Source organism: Rutilus rutilus, assembly GCF_951802725.1.
Source record: "Rutilus rutilus genome assembly, chromosome: 19".
Taxonomy (NCBI): Eukaryota; Metazoa; Chordata; class Actinopteri; order Cypriniformes; family Leuciscidae; genus Rutilus; species Rutilus rutilus.
This window is the reverse complement of record NC_140232.1, coordinates 13,729,839-13,748,353: the sequence shown is the minus strand read 5'-3', so window position 1 is coordinate 13,748,353 and position 18,515 is coordinate 13,729,839. Positions and strand designations below refer to the sequence as shown.

The 18,515-nt window shown below is 35.9% G+C and overlaps 1 protein-coding gene across 1 annotated transcript in view; it reads left to right on the top strand.

The window, feature by feature from the left end:
• Positions 1-552: 552 nt before the first annotated feature.
• LOC311277964 (transmembrane protein 132C) overlaps positions 553-18,515 on the top strand; it is a 348,855-nt gene continuing 330,892 nt past the window's right edge. The window contains exon 1 of the mRNA XM_084388468.1: positions 553-823. Within this exon, the coding sequence (XP_084244594.1) occupies positions 628-823 (196 nt within the window). The 5' untranslated portion in view covers positions 553-627. The remainder of the gene's footprint in view (positions 824-18,515) is intronic.

Genomic DNA, 18,515 nt, shown 5'->3' with positions numbered 1-18,515 from the left:
CACTTATTTTTCAGCACATATTTGCTGGTAGTGTTTTTTTTTTTTCTTTAACGTGTTCGATTTTTTTTATTAACACTAGAACGATATCCTGAGGAAGAAAATTTACCAAGTAGGCTAATAATCTCTGCAGGTTATTTGGAGCGAGACCGAGGATAGGAAGCGCAAATGGTGCAATCGTGCGCTTGAGCAACTTTTGGATGTGCGGGATGATTCCGCATTAGGATGTGAGAGCGGGTGAGGAGTAAACACGGATCCTGCCTTATGCGTCGCGCATCAGGGTAAAACAAAAAAAAATCCCACAGAAACGCCACCCACCCTGCTAGACTTTATTTAGACAAAAGTAGCCAAGGAACGGAAATTAAATTCACTCGCTGCTACTTAACACAAAAATACCGCAGACTGATCAGTTGGATACAGCGACGCATGGGAAAATATTTTGGATGTGAGAAAAGCACAATATTTGTGGAGGATCTGTCGCGCAACGAGGAGCCAGAGTGGCATCCTCCGGGATCTTGACTGAGCCAATAAATCCAATCTGATGCGTTACGGGATGTTCGGACTCTCAAGTCTTTTTGATCTTAAGTAAAGTAAACCGACCCCAGTGTGAACTGAAGAACATTATGATGAATGCGCCTGGATATCATCCGAGAGCGATACTGGAACTTAATCGCGCAATTTTGTGATCATCTCTCCGCGCGCAAAGGGATCCCTTTTCACTTTCACTGCCCTTCCGAGCCATCCAGTAAGATGGAAGTTTCTCACAGGGGGAGATCAAACATGTTGCGTCTCCATACTCTGCATTTCATTGTAATGCTGCTCAGAGGTAAGTTAAAGAGATGGGTTCTGCGCGTTTTTCCATATGCACCTAATACGGCTTATGGTACTTGCTGAATGAGATCTCCCTATCAACTTTAGATCGTGGAGTGAATTTCATAGTTTAAATCTAAACTCTCTACTATGGGTTCTGCATCTTATCTGTTGAGTTCGATGTATCGTGTTGTGTATGTGCGACAAGAAGGGGAACCTCACCGTAACGAGCACCACATCACAGCCACTGACTCACACCATTTGTGCTGCAGCTGGAGATTAGCGATGTCCGATTCGAGAACAAATCGTTCTTTTGAGTCGAATCTTTTTAATGATTCATTTGAATTAGTTCATGAAACCTGTCTGAATAGTTCCGAGAGGTCACCAAGCTAAAAAAAAAACGAAATTCACTCATTGAATCGAGAATCTATTTCTGACATCGTAATCATTCCCAAATCGTAAATCGCCTTTTGGTGAACTGATATTAATATAGTTCACCCAAAAATAAAATTAAATAAATCACGTATGATAAGAAAGTATGAGTTTCTTTCTTCTGTTGAACACAAAATAAGATATTTTGAAGAATGTCGGTAATCAAACAGTTGACGGGAACCATCAACATTTGTGGGTGATTCTCCAACTAGGCACTTTTGTGTCCTTGGCCTTTTTTTGAAAATAAATAAGCAAACAAATGCACAAATAAACTGTCATTATGAAGTTCATGCTCCAACATCCTAATAACCACCAAATATTGCCCCTGTTTTCTTTTAAAAATGTTTTTACAAGGCTGTTTATTAGCAGATTTAGCAGTTTTATGCTTGTCCCCATTCCCCAACCCAGACTGGCCCTCTTTGAATGTTAAAAAATTATATTAAAGGATCGATTTAAAAATATTTTTTAACATGTTTGTCTTAAGGACAAAAAATAATAATATCGTACCATTGAAATTCCATATGTATATCACAATTTTAAACTATTTTTGGAATAAAATAAGTCTGTCCCCAGGTTTTCCGTCATTTCCACCTCCCTCAACAAAATCCACTTTAATAGATCCACCTTAAATATTTTATTTACTTGGTAATCATGAAAATAATAGTGAAAAGGATGTATTAGTTGAAGATGAAACTTCAGGCTCATGTGCTCTTCAGCACAAGAAAATAAATCAAGGTAACTCAAGCTTTTATACAGAGTATTTTTATTCAGCGTCATTTCCACCTTGGCTGTAGTTGGGTTTAATTATGTACAACAAATATGAAAATAATGTATTTGGGTGTTTCTGCAACTACGGGCACTTTTGACTATCCTAATTTAAAAAAATAAACCTCTATGAATTTCAATTTTAACCATCACAGTCTGTAATACATATAAAGATTTACACAAAATAGAATGTATTTGTTAAGATTTTAATCTGGAACATGTTTATTTTTTATGTTTTTCGGGTCATCTTCTTAAAAAGTGTCCTTACCGCAATGTTACAATAACGTTCATTTTATACATTTTTCTTTAGTAATTTCTATAAAAAATTCAATATATTTAAATAGCTTTTTCAAATTTGATGCAGTTTTGTAAATACTGATATAAAAAAATAGTATACAAAATAGGGAATTTCATGTTTTTTTCTATGCCATGTAAAAAATTTACAGTAACCTTAGATGTCAATTGTTTCCATACACACAAAAGATAACATAATTAACTTTTTATGACAGATGTTGCAATTTCAATGTGTCAATCATCTCAACTTAAGTGTAAAAATATTTTTTTTTGCAAATGAAAATGTGAAAAAAAAGAAAATAGAGCAGTGCTGCGGTAATGACATCTTGTGTCGGTAAGGACAAAATAAAATTTTTAATGTAAAAAATGGCATGTTTATATATATATACTAATATAAATACTAATATATACTTAAGTACTAATAATATACTAAATATTTGTAATTTAATATACAGTAAACCTTGAATTTGTCTCTACCGCAACAAAAAGTCTTTACCGCAACACCCAAATTTGCTGCGGTAAAGACATGTTGCGGAAATGACATTTTTGCTAATATTTTAGCTAATTGGCAGCTAGCAAGGCCTACCACATTAGTTTTGACTCTTAACATCTTAATATATGTGAATTCAACAGTAATATACATTTATTTTTAAAATGTAGTTATAAATACACAATTATTAAGCTGAATGGTAAGGACGCACAATAAATACTAGAGCAGAAAAGATGATGTTTACCTTATTTTTTTGGTATCTTGTGAGTGAGGTAGTGTGGTGGTCCAGTCTGTCAGCAATGTGCTCATGTGATAATTTCTGTTTCCATAGAAACTAGACTTGTTTGTGTTCGATAAAATGTCATAATAAAAGCTTTTTTTCATTGTTGCGGTAAGGACTCAAAAGTGTGGGACAGGCACATTTAGTTAATAAAATCATAAAAATGATCAGTAAATAATACAAAGAATTTTAAGATGCTGTAAATGAATCTATATATTAAACAATTCCATTTGAAATAATGTCATATTGTAAAAGAATGAGCTAATTTTAAGTATCTCAACATTGAAACCACGGGTGTGGGACATGAGCAAAAATGGTGTTTGGACCTATAAATGCTTCATAATTTTACATTAAATCATATTATTTATTCATCATTTTTTATGTCAAGGTGTGTATTGACACTACGTTTATATTTATGAAACATCAAATGACAAATTTTAACATAAATCTAAAATTTCACTCCTGGGACTTAAAAGTGCCCGTAGTTGCAGAAACACCCATTTATGTTTATTATGAGTAAACAACATGCTAAGTCCAAAAGTAGCTAAGCCTGACATGAGGGTGTGCTAATATTGCAGAAAAACTGCTAAAATGTCATTTCCACCTCCGTCATTTCCACCATTGAGAAATTACAGGCGTAGCTTTGGACATGATATATGCTGTTTTTGTGCGATATTTGCATGTTCTCATGACATACATTTGTGCTTTTGGACTGAGAACTTTATATATCACCACTCCAGTACACTCTATATTTATTTTTATTAGGTATATATATATAGGTATACTGTTCAACTCATATATGTTAAATAATAAAATACATGGTTAAAAACATTTTGAACTGGCAATTTAAGTAAAAATAAACAGAAACAATCTTTCCACCATAAACCGTCATTTCCACCACTTTCCACCACTACAGTTTTTAAGAAAAAAAAAAAGAAAAAAGAATAACCAATGATGTGGGTCTAAATGTATTTTAAATCAAGTATTAATAGTTCATTACTTACAATATATGTGTGAGTGACTTATAATAAACATAGACCTGAGCAAAAATGAAATGCTGTTGGCAAAAATCCCAACTCGTGGCATTTAGCAACTTTAAATAAAAATGCATTAAGTTCATGAAGTATTAAGATTTATTTTGTTACATGATTGGGTAGCCACTGATGTTGTTGACTGATACATAATCTTATATAATCAGTTTTACAATATTATATTGTAATAAAATACATAAATTGAAAAGTGGTGGAAATGACATCTTTGAAAGCGCTCTTTAGAAAAACTGTTAAAAATAATAATATTCCATGGAATTCTAAAACTGCCCACTGTTATATTGTGTTAGAAGACAAATTAATGAAGCTAGGAAGATTGTTTTAAGTGTGTTTTAAGAGAGTGAATTTTCCATAAACTCACAGTGCCAAAAGTGCTCCTAGTTGGAGAATCACCCTTGTATATTTAAAGATTAACTTCTTGGTTGGGCATATGTCTTTGTGTAGTTTCGAATGGAATTTGCTCAATATTTTATACCTGCATACGGCTTGATTAGAACGTTTTACAGCCCTTAAAAATTCATGCCGGTATGTTAGTGTAAGCTACCACTTGGCAATTACGCCGTAAAAGAAGCGTTAAATCGTTTTTTTTTTTAAAAACAAACTGTGCGTAAAAACTGATTTGCTGAAAAGAGTCAGACCACACACACGCACACGCACACACACACACGCACACGCACACTTGTACATCTTTGTGATTACATTCATTGACACAATGCAATAACTAGCTTCTTACCCTAACCCTAACCTTAACCTAATTATAACCTTATCCCTAAAACCAGGTCCTGGCCTTCAAACAGGCCTTTAAAGAGGTCTCAGAAAGTGAGGACCGGCCAAAATGTCCTCACTTTACTCTCTTCGATGGTCTAAACCTCAGACTGGTCCTCACAAAGATGGTTACACACACACACATGATGTTTTATATTTATGGAATACTCTGGGTTCGGGCCAAATTCCGAGCCCGGGGCCTTCCCCCGGACAGCACGGCAAATTCACATAATCTTTACTCTGTTTAATGTGATGTAAGTGTGAACTCGTGAAACACACACACACACACACACACACACACACACACACACACACACACACACACACACACACACACACACACACACACACACACACACACACACACACACTGTCGTTCTCCACTGGTATAGTGAATCTACACACACACACACCACATTTTTTCACTGTTGTTCTCCACTGGTAGCTTTTCATTCACTCATCATTTGAAGCAGGCTACATTCAGAAGTTCAGTGGTCAAGCAAAGCTGTGTGTATGGTTTGGATAAATTGCAGAAATTGATCTCATTGTTATGAGGAAAGCGCCACTAAACTAAAAGACAACTATGCTCAGATTTTGCATGGTTTCCATTTATCATTGTAGAAAGCACAGTATCTTTTTCTGTTTGTAAATAAGCATTGTCTCTGTGTCATTTAGCCCAGGTCATTTAGTGAGGGAGGGCAATGCTGTGTCCTTGCACAGCTTTCCGTCTGGATGTTTTAGCGGTGTGGTTCATTACACAGGGGGAATTCAGGTAAATCAAGTCACGTTTGACATTTAAAAAGAACGTTGTTTGATTTACCTGAATTTACCTTTTACCGTTTGTCTGTTGAAACGCTATTGAAATGTGTCCATTATGAAAGAGGCCTATGATCGGGGGGAAACACGGGGTCATGGTAGAGCGTCTAATTACTCTCCTCATTAAATATAAAGTACTCTGAATAAGCTGGCATTTGGTCTTCATATTAGACAGACAGAATGATAAGACGAACCTCTAAATGAATAAGGCCAGTGTTGTCTCTCTGTATTCATCTTTTAACCTCCTTTCTTGCTCTATTTTGTTCTCTCTCTATCTTTGGCCTTCCTCCTCCTCCTTCTGTACCTCAGTGGTGTAGTCTTGCATGAGAACATGAAGTAGTTAGCGCTGAAATGACCTTGGCATTATCCGGGTCTTTGAGCTTGATGTTCAGCAGGCCCACACATTACTCAGACTATTGTTCTAAACTTTGAGAAAAATAAGTCAAGTCAAGTGTATTTGTATAGCGCTTTTCACAATACAGATTGTATCAAAGCAGCTTCACAGTATTAAATTAAAATAATACAACAAGGTTTGTTTCTAGTGGAATTTATTGATTGATAAAATTAAATATCCCCAGAATATCCCCAACTGAGCAAGCCAAAGGCAACAGTGGCAAGGAACCGAAAAACTCCATCAAGTGACCTAATGGTGACCTAAAACTCCATCAGGTGACCTAATGGAGAAAAAAAATAAACCTTGGGAGAACCCAGGGTCAGTCGGGGGCCAGTTCTCCTCTGGCGTTTATGAACTAGAGACAGGATTTAACTGTAAGATTAAAAATATTATATGAATGCCTGGCTGAAGAGATGCGTCTTTAATCTAGTTTTAAACTGGGAGAGCGAGTCTGAGCAACGAACAGTATCAGGAAGACTATTCCAGAGTTTTGGAGCTAAATGTGAAAATGCTCTCCCTCCTTTGGTGGTTCTGGATATCCTAGGTATGACCAAAAGCCTTAAATTTAGTGATCTTAAAGAGCGCGATGGATTATAGGGCGATAGAAGATCCGTTAAATAGACTGGAGCTAAGCCGTTTAGGGCTTTATAAGTCAGTAGCAATACCTTGTAATTAATACGGGACTTTATAGGTAACCAATGCAGTGATGTTAAAATCGGTGTTATATGATCATATTTTCTTGATCTAGTAAGAACTCTAGCGGCGGCATTTTGGACTAACTGTAGCTTGTTTATTGAGGATGCAGGACAACCGGCTAATAAAGCATTACAGTAATCTAGTCTCGAGGTCATGAATGCATGAACTAACTTTTCTGCATCAGAAACTGATAGCATGTTACGTAGCTTAGCAATGTTTCTAAGGTGGAAAAAAGGCTGTTTTTGTAACATGAAATATGATTTTCAAAAGACAGGTTGCAATCTAGTATAACACCCAGGTCTTTTACTGTAGAGGATAAAGTAACAGGACATCCTACGATGTTAAAGTTGTATTGTGAGAGGTTTTGTGGGCGGTTTTTTGAACCAATAAGTAATACCTCTGAGTGGATTGTTTCATTATTAGGCTGGAGAGATGTATGCACATTCTGGAACAGCACACTGTTGCTGAAGTGAAAATAATCAATGTTGAATACGTTTTTTAAGAGTGCTCTTAAACTAAAGTGAAATACTGTAGAGAGTTAGATTATATCAACTAGGAATGCATAAATATTTAAATGATGACACTGCTATAAGCTGATCGTTATTTTCTGATAAATGGGACATGCAATTGCAGACTAAATTAAAAACAAAACACTAACATCTCAAATGAATGGTATATGAATGGAAAATTTTATATATTTTTTTAGTTCGGCAAAGAATACCTAATAATATTTAAATAATAATGCCTAATTAATATTTAACAATTATTTGCTTTTAAAGATGAACTTCAATAAAAGTGAGTTTTAGATGAAAGCTAAATTCTTTCCCCTCCATTGACAGAATTTTCCGTCATTTATGACAACGCTTCCCCTCGCACGTCCTGATTTTGCAGATTTAGACATGTTCCTGGGTCAACATATTTTGTTGATCCTGGAACAACATTCCTGTCCAAAAATTGTATGCTGAGCATATCCCTACCATTAAATCTAACCCTACCCATTAGTTATCCCTAAAATCAAGGGGAAATGATGTATAAGCACCTTGTAAGCCTAAACTTGACATAAACTGTAAGTTTGTCCCTCAAATCTGATGGGTTGATTGGAATGTTGTTCCAGGATCGACAAAGATGTTGATCCAGGAACATGTTGCCCTGGGTGAAATTATACCTTTCCCGCCATTGGTAGGGTGCGCTATAATGCATTTTCTGAAACAGTACAGAATCTAAGGATCCAAAAACAAGTGAAGCAGACGCAGAAACATGCGATAAGCATTGCTTATGCACACGTGAAATAACGTGATCGTCAAACATTAAACTGCATATAAATCAAAACTGCCTCATGTTACCGAATGAAATGTCAACCCAGGAAGAGGTATTGGACTGTGAAGCTTTGGGGGTGTTGATGGACTCAATCTACTCCATCTATGTTTGGATCATCGATCTGAATTTGATCCGGATGTAGTCTTTGACAAAAATGCGATTTTCTCAGCTTTTTGTTCAAAATGTTGCTTTTCTAATGAAACTTTAAAAGCAGAGGCTCTGTTCTTTCTTTTGGCATATTGTATGTTCAGATATTCACAACAAAATATTCTGGAGGCCATGAAAGTTTTGTGAAAATGATCAAAAATGCTGGCGGGGAAAGAGTTAAATGTAAAAATAGGCGAAAGTGAGGATGCATAATAACATTTTCAATATTAACAGATAGGATACATAAAAAAATCTCAAATATCCAATAATCAAATACATTACCAATATATTGTTCATCCCTAATTTGTACCCAGGATTGTGCACAGGATTAATCATGTGTATTACAAAAGTCACTATTGTGTGTACAAAGCTTCCTTTGGGCAGACTGTCACCCCATGAACTGAAACATTTGATGTGTGATGTCACATCAGAGTAATTACACCCAGCATTGTGTCTTAGAAATGTTGAAATTGAGATCAGCTCTCAAAAAAGAACATGTCAATGCCATGAGTTCATTTGTTCAAGAGCTGCTGTGGTAAATGAGGACTGTTTGACTTTAACATCTTAATAGAATTTCTATTGTGTTTCCACAAGGGCTTTCCCATGTCATGAACAAAATCTTTCAGTAGACTGAAATAATAACAGCGACGTCAAACACGAAATGGCCTGTAAATTATGCCACTTCTCTTTCTCTCAACCATCATGATTTCAACGATGACATCTAGATAAAAAGCTTTTCTCAGACCTTTAATAGAGTGCATTTTATCGTGATGAACCTGTTTGCTTAGAGAAGTTTTGAGTTACAGTAGTACATCATGTCTTATTATGCCACCTTGTATTTATGCTGACCTTAAAAGGCAAAGTAAAGAGGGGTTTTTTTTTGGCTAAAAGGTTAGCAGGTTTCACAGTTGAATGACTTTTAAAAATGTTATTTCTAATATTCAAGAGTAGGTGTAAAAGAAACTTTTTTTTTGTTTTTTTTTGTCTCAGTCTCAATGAAAAGGAAAAAGTGTATTCCTTTTGTAGGAGTTCTGGGGTCTGATGTATAAAACCTTCCATCTAATGCAAAATGGTTAATTTTTGTTGACCATGCATGTAAATATTACAGTACACCACACTGTGCATGGTGCATTTTATAAATCTTAGTTTTGTGAATGATTATGCATTCGCATTCACAGGCTTTTTTCGGCCATGTGATCAAATATCGCAAAGTAATGATAAATGGTTCATAAACCAATCTTTTGAATATTCATTATCTTATAAGCATGTGGCCTTTTGTCTACTTTACATGAAATAATTCAGAAAAAAAATTGAATAACATTATCCAGGCTTCTGGTCTCTCGTATTTGTGTTTCTATTTAAAGAGAGTATATGGTAGCAAGTTACCATTACTGTAATGCAGAAATGCATAAAAATAGCATAATCTTAAAGTACTAATTTAACATTAAAAGATTTCAAAGACAATAATATGTGTGCAAGAGAAGTACAGGCTCTATATAATGCAGGGAAAAACCTCCCTGAAATCCCTGTTGTCAACTTGTTTCAAATAAAGCTTGCACTATGTATGAGCTTGTCATTTTCTTGGAAGGGCCAGAGTCGAGGTCACTGATGCATTTGGGGTCGACACCAAATGGTGTTTGGTGTTAAACTTTTTTTTTCGGTGCACATTGGAGTTAAAGAAAATAGAAAAAGTGAAGGGAATAGGATCAAGAATAGCCAGATTCAAACAGTTTAGTTTGAAATTTACAGATTCAATTATTTCGCACATTTCTGGAAGCTTTCCCAACAAAAAAGCCAACCATGTAGTTTGAGCTTTTCGGTTTTCATCAATACCACAAGACAAAAAGCAGTAATCCTGTGTGGACCAAGGCCACCTCACAGCTGTTCTGAGTATTTTCTGTTATTTATTGCTGATAGGGAATTCATTCTCCATTAGTGCCTGCAGAGCGCGAGCAGTTGTTTATGCCCCTTCAGTTGTACTCAGAAAAAAAGAAAAAAAAAGTTTGGATTGAGAAACATTCATTTCACTAGTTTGCATAATTGCATAGACTTTATCACGTCAAGTTTATATTTTTCCAATGACGTGTGGACAGGAGGATATGAAAGAAGGCTTATAAACCAGATTATTTGGGCTTCAAAAACTCATTTTGTCCTTTTGCTTTCTCTCTTTTAAATACATGATACATGATATAACGTGTAACAAGGACACATTAAAACAAAGTGTTACCAATTATTTTATTGCAGTTTTTGTTAACAGTGTCACAACATTTTTTTGAAAATATCAAGAGGAAATGCTCACTTGACATCAACTTCAGTATTTAGTGTAAGTAGATTTGTTTTCTAAACCCTAAACTCTTTTTTAGTTACACTTTATTTTAATGGTCCCACTTTAGACATTATCCTAACTATACGTAACTCCAACTCAGAGTATTAGTAGACTGTTAGGTTCAGGTTAGAATAAGTTGAAACGTAATAGCCAAGTTACTTACTGTATAGTCAGTAGAATGTCTTTTGGGGGAGCATCAAAATAAAGTGTTTGCAGATATTAAGCAGACAGTCTACTAATTCTCTAATGACCAGAAGTTGGCATGTAGTTGCAAAGTTACTTATTGTTAGAGGACCATTGAAATAATGTGTTACCTTTTTCATTCAAGAGTGAATAGAGCAATTTCTGTTCTCTATAAAAATGCATTAGTAGACTAGACTATTAGTGTATACTACTGAACTAATTATCAGTAGTAACATTAAATACTAATTTAAGTATCACATGCACACAATTGATTGGAGTGCAAACAAAAACATACTTTTTTTGAATGTCAAAGTCAGCACAGCAGTAGTATTTTAAACTTGTTCACTCAGATAATATCATGTATACCGATAATGCACTCACTCTTCTGAGAGCAATTTTCTACTATGTTTGAAGAGTACTGAAGCATGTAAGCTGTAGTTTTATACACCGAAAAGCATGTTCAGTGGTTAAGCGTTTGTCTCACCTGGGACCAAAACCAGCCATCCTGCTTAGGCTGCCTCATTACCCTAGAGCTGCTCTACTGCCCACCGAGATTACTGGACTACTGGGAGAGATTTCAACATTAAATGCATTTCATGAATGCCGACGTACAATGCACAATTGACTAAAAACTCTCAATTGTGTTTCAAGCTTAATGGCTGATTATTTAGTTAAATGCAGAGGTTGATTTATTTTTTTAGCTTTGTTCAGTCTACAGCTTTATACAGTCTGTTGTCCAGCTGTGGAAGCTTGTAATTATGACTTTTTATCCTACAATTCTGACTGTGTGCATGTCACGATTCTGAATTTATAACTCACAATTGCCAGTTTTCTCACAGTTTTTTTTTTTTTTTTGCGAGGAAAAAAGATAAACAGTTTAAATTCTGTGGTGGGAAAAAAGCTTCCATATCCAGCAATACTTTTAAAGGAACACGCTGACTTTTTGAGACTTTAGCTCATTCACCGTATCCCCCAGAGTTAGATAAATCCATACATACCCTTTTCATCTCCGTGCATGCTGTAACTCTGTCTGACGCACCCACCGCTAGCCTAGCTTAGCACAAAGACTGGAGGTAAATGGCTCCAGCTAGCATACTGCTCCCAATAAGTGACAAAATAACACCAACATTTTCCTATTTATATGTTGTGATTTGTATAGTCACAGCGTTTACAAATAACAAGGTCACATGGGACACAGCCATCTTCTAACCGTATACACACTGGGAACTCCGCAGAAGTAGCAGTGCTTCGCCTTCTGAGAATATAGTTCCCAGTGTGTATACGGTTAGAAGATGGCTGTGTCTCACGTGACCTTGTTATTTGTACACGCTGTGACTATACAAATCACAACATGTAAATAGGAAAATGTTGGTGTTATTTTGTCACTTATTGAGAGCAGTATGCTAGCTGGAGCCGTTTACCTCCAGTCTTTGTGCTAAGCTAGGCTAGCGGTGGGTGCATCAGACAGAGTTACGGTATGTATGGACATATCTAACTCTGGGGGATACGGTGAATAAGCTGAAGTCCCAAAAAGTTGCCGTATTCCTTTAACCCTGAAAGTGGTTTCTTCATTGATCTTCTGCTGTCCCTGTTGTGATCTTTTTTTGTTAAAAACAAAACTCTTTTTTTTTGCTGTTGTGTAATATTCTCAAGAGAAATGTGGTGGTTAAAGAAGAAAGAATAGCAAATGAAGTTATTTTAAAAGCACCCCAGAGGAAAGAGATGCAGTAATTACACAAAGACTTGCATTATATCCCACAAGGATAAACATTAAATATCAGCCGAGGTCAGGTTGTTTAAGGTGAAGTGTAGAGATACCAACTGCAATTGCAAAAATAACTACATTTTTTAATTTTCTAAGACAATTCCTCTGGTGCTGAACGTATTTGTTTTGTGGGTAGTTGCCAGGGTGTTGCTGAGTGGTTGTTCACGATGTGGATGGTTGGGTTACTATTTTGAAAAAAATACCTAACCCTTGAGCAATGGTATACATGTCCACTGGTGCGAAGTGAGCAGACATGAGCAGGCATACTGAATTCATTCTCTATTGAAGCTGAGCGCCAGGCTCGCACGGGGGATTGTGGGATTGACAGCAGAGCAGTGCAAGCGGTGACAGCATGAAAAAGTTGCTCAAATGCTCACATCATATTACTATCATTTTGGGGACATCAACCTCCCTAGCTTTTATTCTCAGCACAGTCACATTAAGATGGAATAGGAGGAAGTATTTGACCTTTTAAATTGGTATATAGTGTAATTTTTCTTAAAATGCAATCTCACTGTAAATGTTACGCTTGGGAGAGAGTGTGAATTGCATCCTGTTGCTTCTAGAATTGCTGGCTCAAAACAGTTTGGAGAATAAATAAAGCGGGTTTATATTGGAATAGTAATTTAATCCCTGTGCGGGAGAATTTACCAATCCAACTGCTTTCAAGTCTTTTCCTAATACCGATTCAGGGAGGCATTTACAGAAACTTATAGTCAATTACTATAATCAATTAAACTCCCTTCACCTCACCAAAAAGGTTATCTCTTGATTCAATGCTGAATGTTAAGGGCACACATACAGTAAGGTTGTTTTTCAGTTATTGCCGCTTATTGTAGGTTATAATGTTTTTGTGACAGGTTGACAGGCGATGTAGCGTTATGTCATTTTGAGGGATGTGGCGATAAAAGATGGATTTGTTACCTGAAAAGTCTTGCCTGTTACTTCCTTGGGTGTAAAGTAACGGTACACAAAAATGACAGTTTTCTTGGTTCGGTATGTTTTTCGGTACAGCAGGAGGGGAAAAAAAAACATAATTGCTTCTTTTTTATTAATCCATTTACTTAACAAACACACTCTTTGTACTGCAGTTCATGGTGCTGTCGTAAATAGGAGAAGTGCTTCCACCTTTGGATGCAAAATAATTTAGCAAAATGTACTGTATATTTTAGTTAGAATTACTGTGCTTCCATTTTATTTTTTGAACATGAATAAAACCAGTTAATTTAGATGTTACCACATGAATCACGTTTAAAAAAAAAAAAAAAAACATTTTACAGCACAGTACAGTATTGATTCCTCTGTTATTCACGACTGAAGAATTCACCCTTTAATTAGCAGTGTGATGAACTGTATCTGTTTGATACCATTACAAGTGGTACAAGTGATTTCTCATTAAACATTAATAAGATGCATTCATTTGCTCACCCTGAAAGGACAAGCAGAATTTAAATTGGTAAAGAACAAAAGGGCCTCATTTGCTTTTTCCCCCGCCTCAATATTTTGACCACTAACAAGAAAACACAGGTTTTTGATGTTTTGTATTTACCTTTTATTTACCTTAATTGGATTGCATGTGACTGTAGCTCATTATGGTAATATGACCTACTTAGTCACATCAATTTGCTTGTTTTGAGTTTAAAGATATTTAAATGCAATGTTTTATTAATGAATAACATATTTGTAAACATTTATATCTTTTTTTTCTCTTCGCCATGTACTCGTGTACCGCCATCTGTTGTTCATTAACGTCTTGATTCTCAATTATTATATATTATGGCATTGTTGTTTCATGATTTTTAGTCTTGCTTTCTAAATGCGTTTTTTGAAATGTCAGTTATTTTATGAGGTCATGGTAGTTTGGGCCCATTCTCACACTGTAAAAAAAAATTACATCCCCAAGTCAAAAATTTCAAGTGACCGATAACATCTACATTTTTCAATTAGTCTGACGTATTATTTCTCATTGAGCCAATGTTAACAGACTATTGCAACAAGAATTTCACTTGGGCCAATTGAAAAATTTAGATGTTATCGGTCACTTGAAATTTTTGATTTGGGAGGGTTAGAAATTTTTTACAGTAACTGTGCCAATTGTGACTTTTTGTTGTCCCCATTGACTTGCTACTGAAATTAACAGGTTACTAAACGTAGTGACATTATTTAGATAGAGACTCATAGATAAATGTAAGTCTGTTTTTTGGAATACAACTTTCTTTCTAGGTAAATTTTGCCTTTATTGAAATTAAAATCAAGTCATGATTTCACTGTATTTTTTATTTTTTTTTTATGCTTTACAGCTTCTTTTAAGAAAACTGAAAATTGTATCCCTCATTTTCTGTTGAACTGGTTATGTGACATTTCCCCCTTCATAAATAGGATAAAAAATGCTTTGATATTTCTGGGATCATATTGGGGGATGTGACAACATAAAAGTACAAGTAACTTAGCCTCGCTAAATTCAATATTTACTCAATACATACTTTCTAATTGGACAGTAGAATTGGACCCAAAATATTTTGACTGTAACAGGGTTGTCACAATGCTATGTTTTAAATACAAAATTCTGTCATGAAACTCTAGGGGCCATATTTTAACTAGCTGCACATGGTCTAAAGTGCAGAGCGCAATTGCACTTATTGCAATTGTGGTCCGAATCCACTTTTGCTAGTTTAACGACGGGAAAAATGGTCAGTGCATGGTCTAAAAGGGTTTTCCCTTTTCTTTTAATGAGTAATGGGTGTGTTTTGGGCGTAACGTGAAATAAACCAACCAGAGACCCATCTCCCATTCCCTTTAAAAGCCAGTTGCGCTTGTGCCATGGCGGATTGCTATTTACATGACGGAATTTGCAAGCGGAAAGACTGAACGCGTCCCCAGAGAGCAAATGGATCTGCTCGTGCGCGAGGTAAAAGCGCGCAAGCAGATCATCTACGGGACAAGCCGGATTCATTCCCACCATATCTTTGTGTACACGATATTAATCTTTTACATCGTAATCCTTTTGTTTTTAATATTTGGCTAGTTTGTGTGCTGCTGCGCGTCCCTGTGTGTGTATTAAGCTGAGTGGGTGTGTAATAAGCAGAGTGTGTGTGTAATAAGCAGAGTGTATGTGCGTTGTGGACCCGCCTAGGCACACATTACTAATGCGCTCTTTAAATAACAAAAAAAATATTGCGCCATTGACTTTAGACAAGGTTTTTGTTGGTCAATGGCGCAGTCTATTTCAGTTGCCTTAAAATAGCAATACGGCAACAATGCGCCTGAACACACCTCGTTTTCAGACCCAGCACGCCCATGGGCGCACAAATGGGCGCAAATGCGTTTGCTATTTAAACAACGTGGCGCAGGACATGAAAATGATAACTGCGTCGGGCTGAAACTAGCAAAAGACACTTGTGTCACGCTCGGCGCTGCATTTCACCGGGTGTATGATAGGGCCCTAGATGGTGCAGGCTGATAGGTAACTCAATCTGCTTGCAATCACAGAATTCTCTATACGGCACAGCTGATTGGTTCCTGCTGTATCAGTAGCCAATGAGCTTGCTACTCAACCTTCAAATATTTGGTCAGCAATTGCTATATCCATTTGTAGTGTGCTTTCAGAAACCCTTCACCTTTCCCTACGGGTTATTCATGTACGCTGTATTGTTCAGCAGCAGCATGTCTTACTCACAGCAGCGTGTTGTGTATGTAATGGCAGTAGCAAGTCCTGTACTTCATTTGCAGCAGCAGCAATAACAGCAGCAGCTTGGACCATTGTAGCAGATCTGTTCCACCAAGACCAAACATATCCACACTGTCATATCTATAACCATGCTAAACACTCTAAGAGTTTTTATGACTGAATTATGGTTTTATTTTATCACAAGGAACAACAACTGAGTGATACTACCAACATGTACACTATTTAACTGTGTATATGACAGAATTCATACACTATTATTTAAAAGTTTGGGGGTCAGTATATTTTTTTATGTTTTTTAAAGATTCTTGTTCACCAAGACTGCATTTATTTTATAAAAACACACACACAAACATTGAAATTATGAAATATTATTACAGTTTAAAATGTTAATATATTTTAATATATATATATATATATATATATATATATATATATATGAAGAGTTCAGATGCAAAAGTGCCATTTATTAAGTAATTTCACTTAAATGACAATTAATAGGTAATTTGCATTGCCATTTAAGTGAAATTATTGAACTTAAATATACAAGCTTGATAAAAATGATCATTCTTGAAGAAAATGTCAGATGGCACTTAGAGGCTTTTGCATATATATATATTAAATGCTTTAACAAATCTGAATTTCCAGCAAAGCTGAATATTTAGCATCATTACTCATTGTATTATACTGATTTGATGTTCTATCTGGAATACCCTTTCACAGGTGAGAATGTGTTGGTTTGTGTTGTTATTTGTATTAACTCAATATTAAAGGTTTGTACTATGGTAGTTTTTTTTTATGTTTTTACTATTACTATGGTAACTTTTTAATATTGTGTTAGCTGATGCATTCGTCTTGTTGTTTTGTGCAGCCGCTAATGAGGTATCTATCTATATATATATATATATATATCTTGAGCATACATCAGTGCATTGTGGGATTGAATGAGTAAACTTGATAACGTTCACTATGGTTTTAGAAACTACAAATGGCTGTCCCCTCAAATAGTGCCCTATTTAAGGGTATAGGGGTGATTTCGGAAACAGCACTATTTTCCTAGTGTGTGACCTTGTTTCCTAGTTGTTTGTTACCTATAGCAACCTATTGTGTCCACCTGCCCCTTGTTAACTCACTTATTTAGTCTCTGATTAAATATTCCCTGTTGAGTTTAGTTCCCTGTCCATTCTTGGGTCTGTTTTAAGTGGTTGTTCTGTTTCTGCGTGTTGATCTCTCTCCTGAGTGTTTGTTAATTTGAGTTATACTATAATATTAAAGTTATACTGTTTCAACTAGATCCTGTTCAAACTCATCCTTGCTGCAACCTTGCTATGACAGGTAGTGCATATCTAAGTGTATGAATTACAAACTAACCATGGCAGGGTTGAAATAATGTAACTGCATATAGTAGGACTGGGGCAAAAAGTTTAAGATTCAGCCACTGAAATTTGATATTTCATGACCACTAAACTGAATTTTTGAAATAAATCTGCAGCAGTCAGTTGGTATACAAGTAAGAGCTCTGTAAGTTGTTTACACTCATTATTATAGTAATGTTATGTGCTTTGAGGACACTTTGCTGAATCTGCTCTGACTGTGCGCGACCTGTCCATGTGTTTTGAAGGAGTCGTGCTTTGGAGACGCTCTGGGAGGGATCTAATGCTTTCAAAGTTAGCTTGCTGTTGCTAGCCTCTCCGAAATTGCCTACCATACCTTTAAGATAAAGTTCATTTTCTTGGATAAAATGTTATTCAGGAATAGAACCGAGATAACTGAATGACATTTTATTTTCTTTCAGTAAATATTTGAAGCCTTTGCTTATAAAACCCTGCATTTCACTGATATTTTTAGATAGCGCTTATAATGAACAGATAAAGATACAGATACTCCCCATGGGAGCTTCCCTGTCCTCGTTTGGTCTTCGTCTCTTTGCCAGAGCACAAAACAGTAAACACGAGTTAATATGTTTTTTAATTAAGTACAGTAGTCGAGGAAGGAAGGGTGGAAGAAACTTTTCTGCTGATGTTGTCTAAAGTTTCCACTTCATGGGGGAACAGTATGCTTACACTTAAATTATAGCATGTACTTCAAAGATTTTACTTGTAACCAGGATTTAATGAAGCAGTTATTGAATATGTTTAATAAGTGAAGGACAGGGTCAAGTGCTGGCCAGTCAAGTCCTACCACACCCAGGGCCAGATCATGGCCCCATGAGGCCCCTTGACACATCTTAGGAGGTCGGCCCTATAGACCCATTATTATACTATTTTAAGTGACGGCAATTTGCCTCCTCCATCCTGTAGTAGT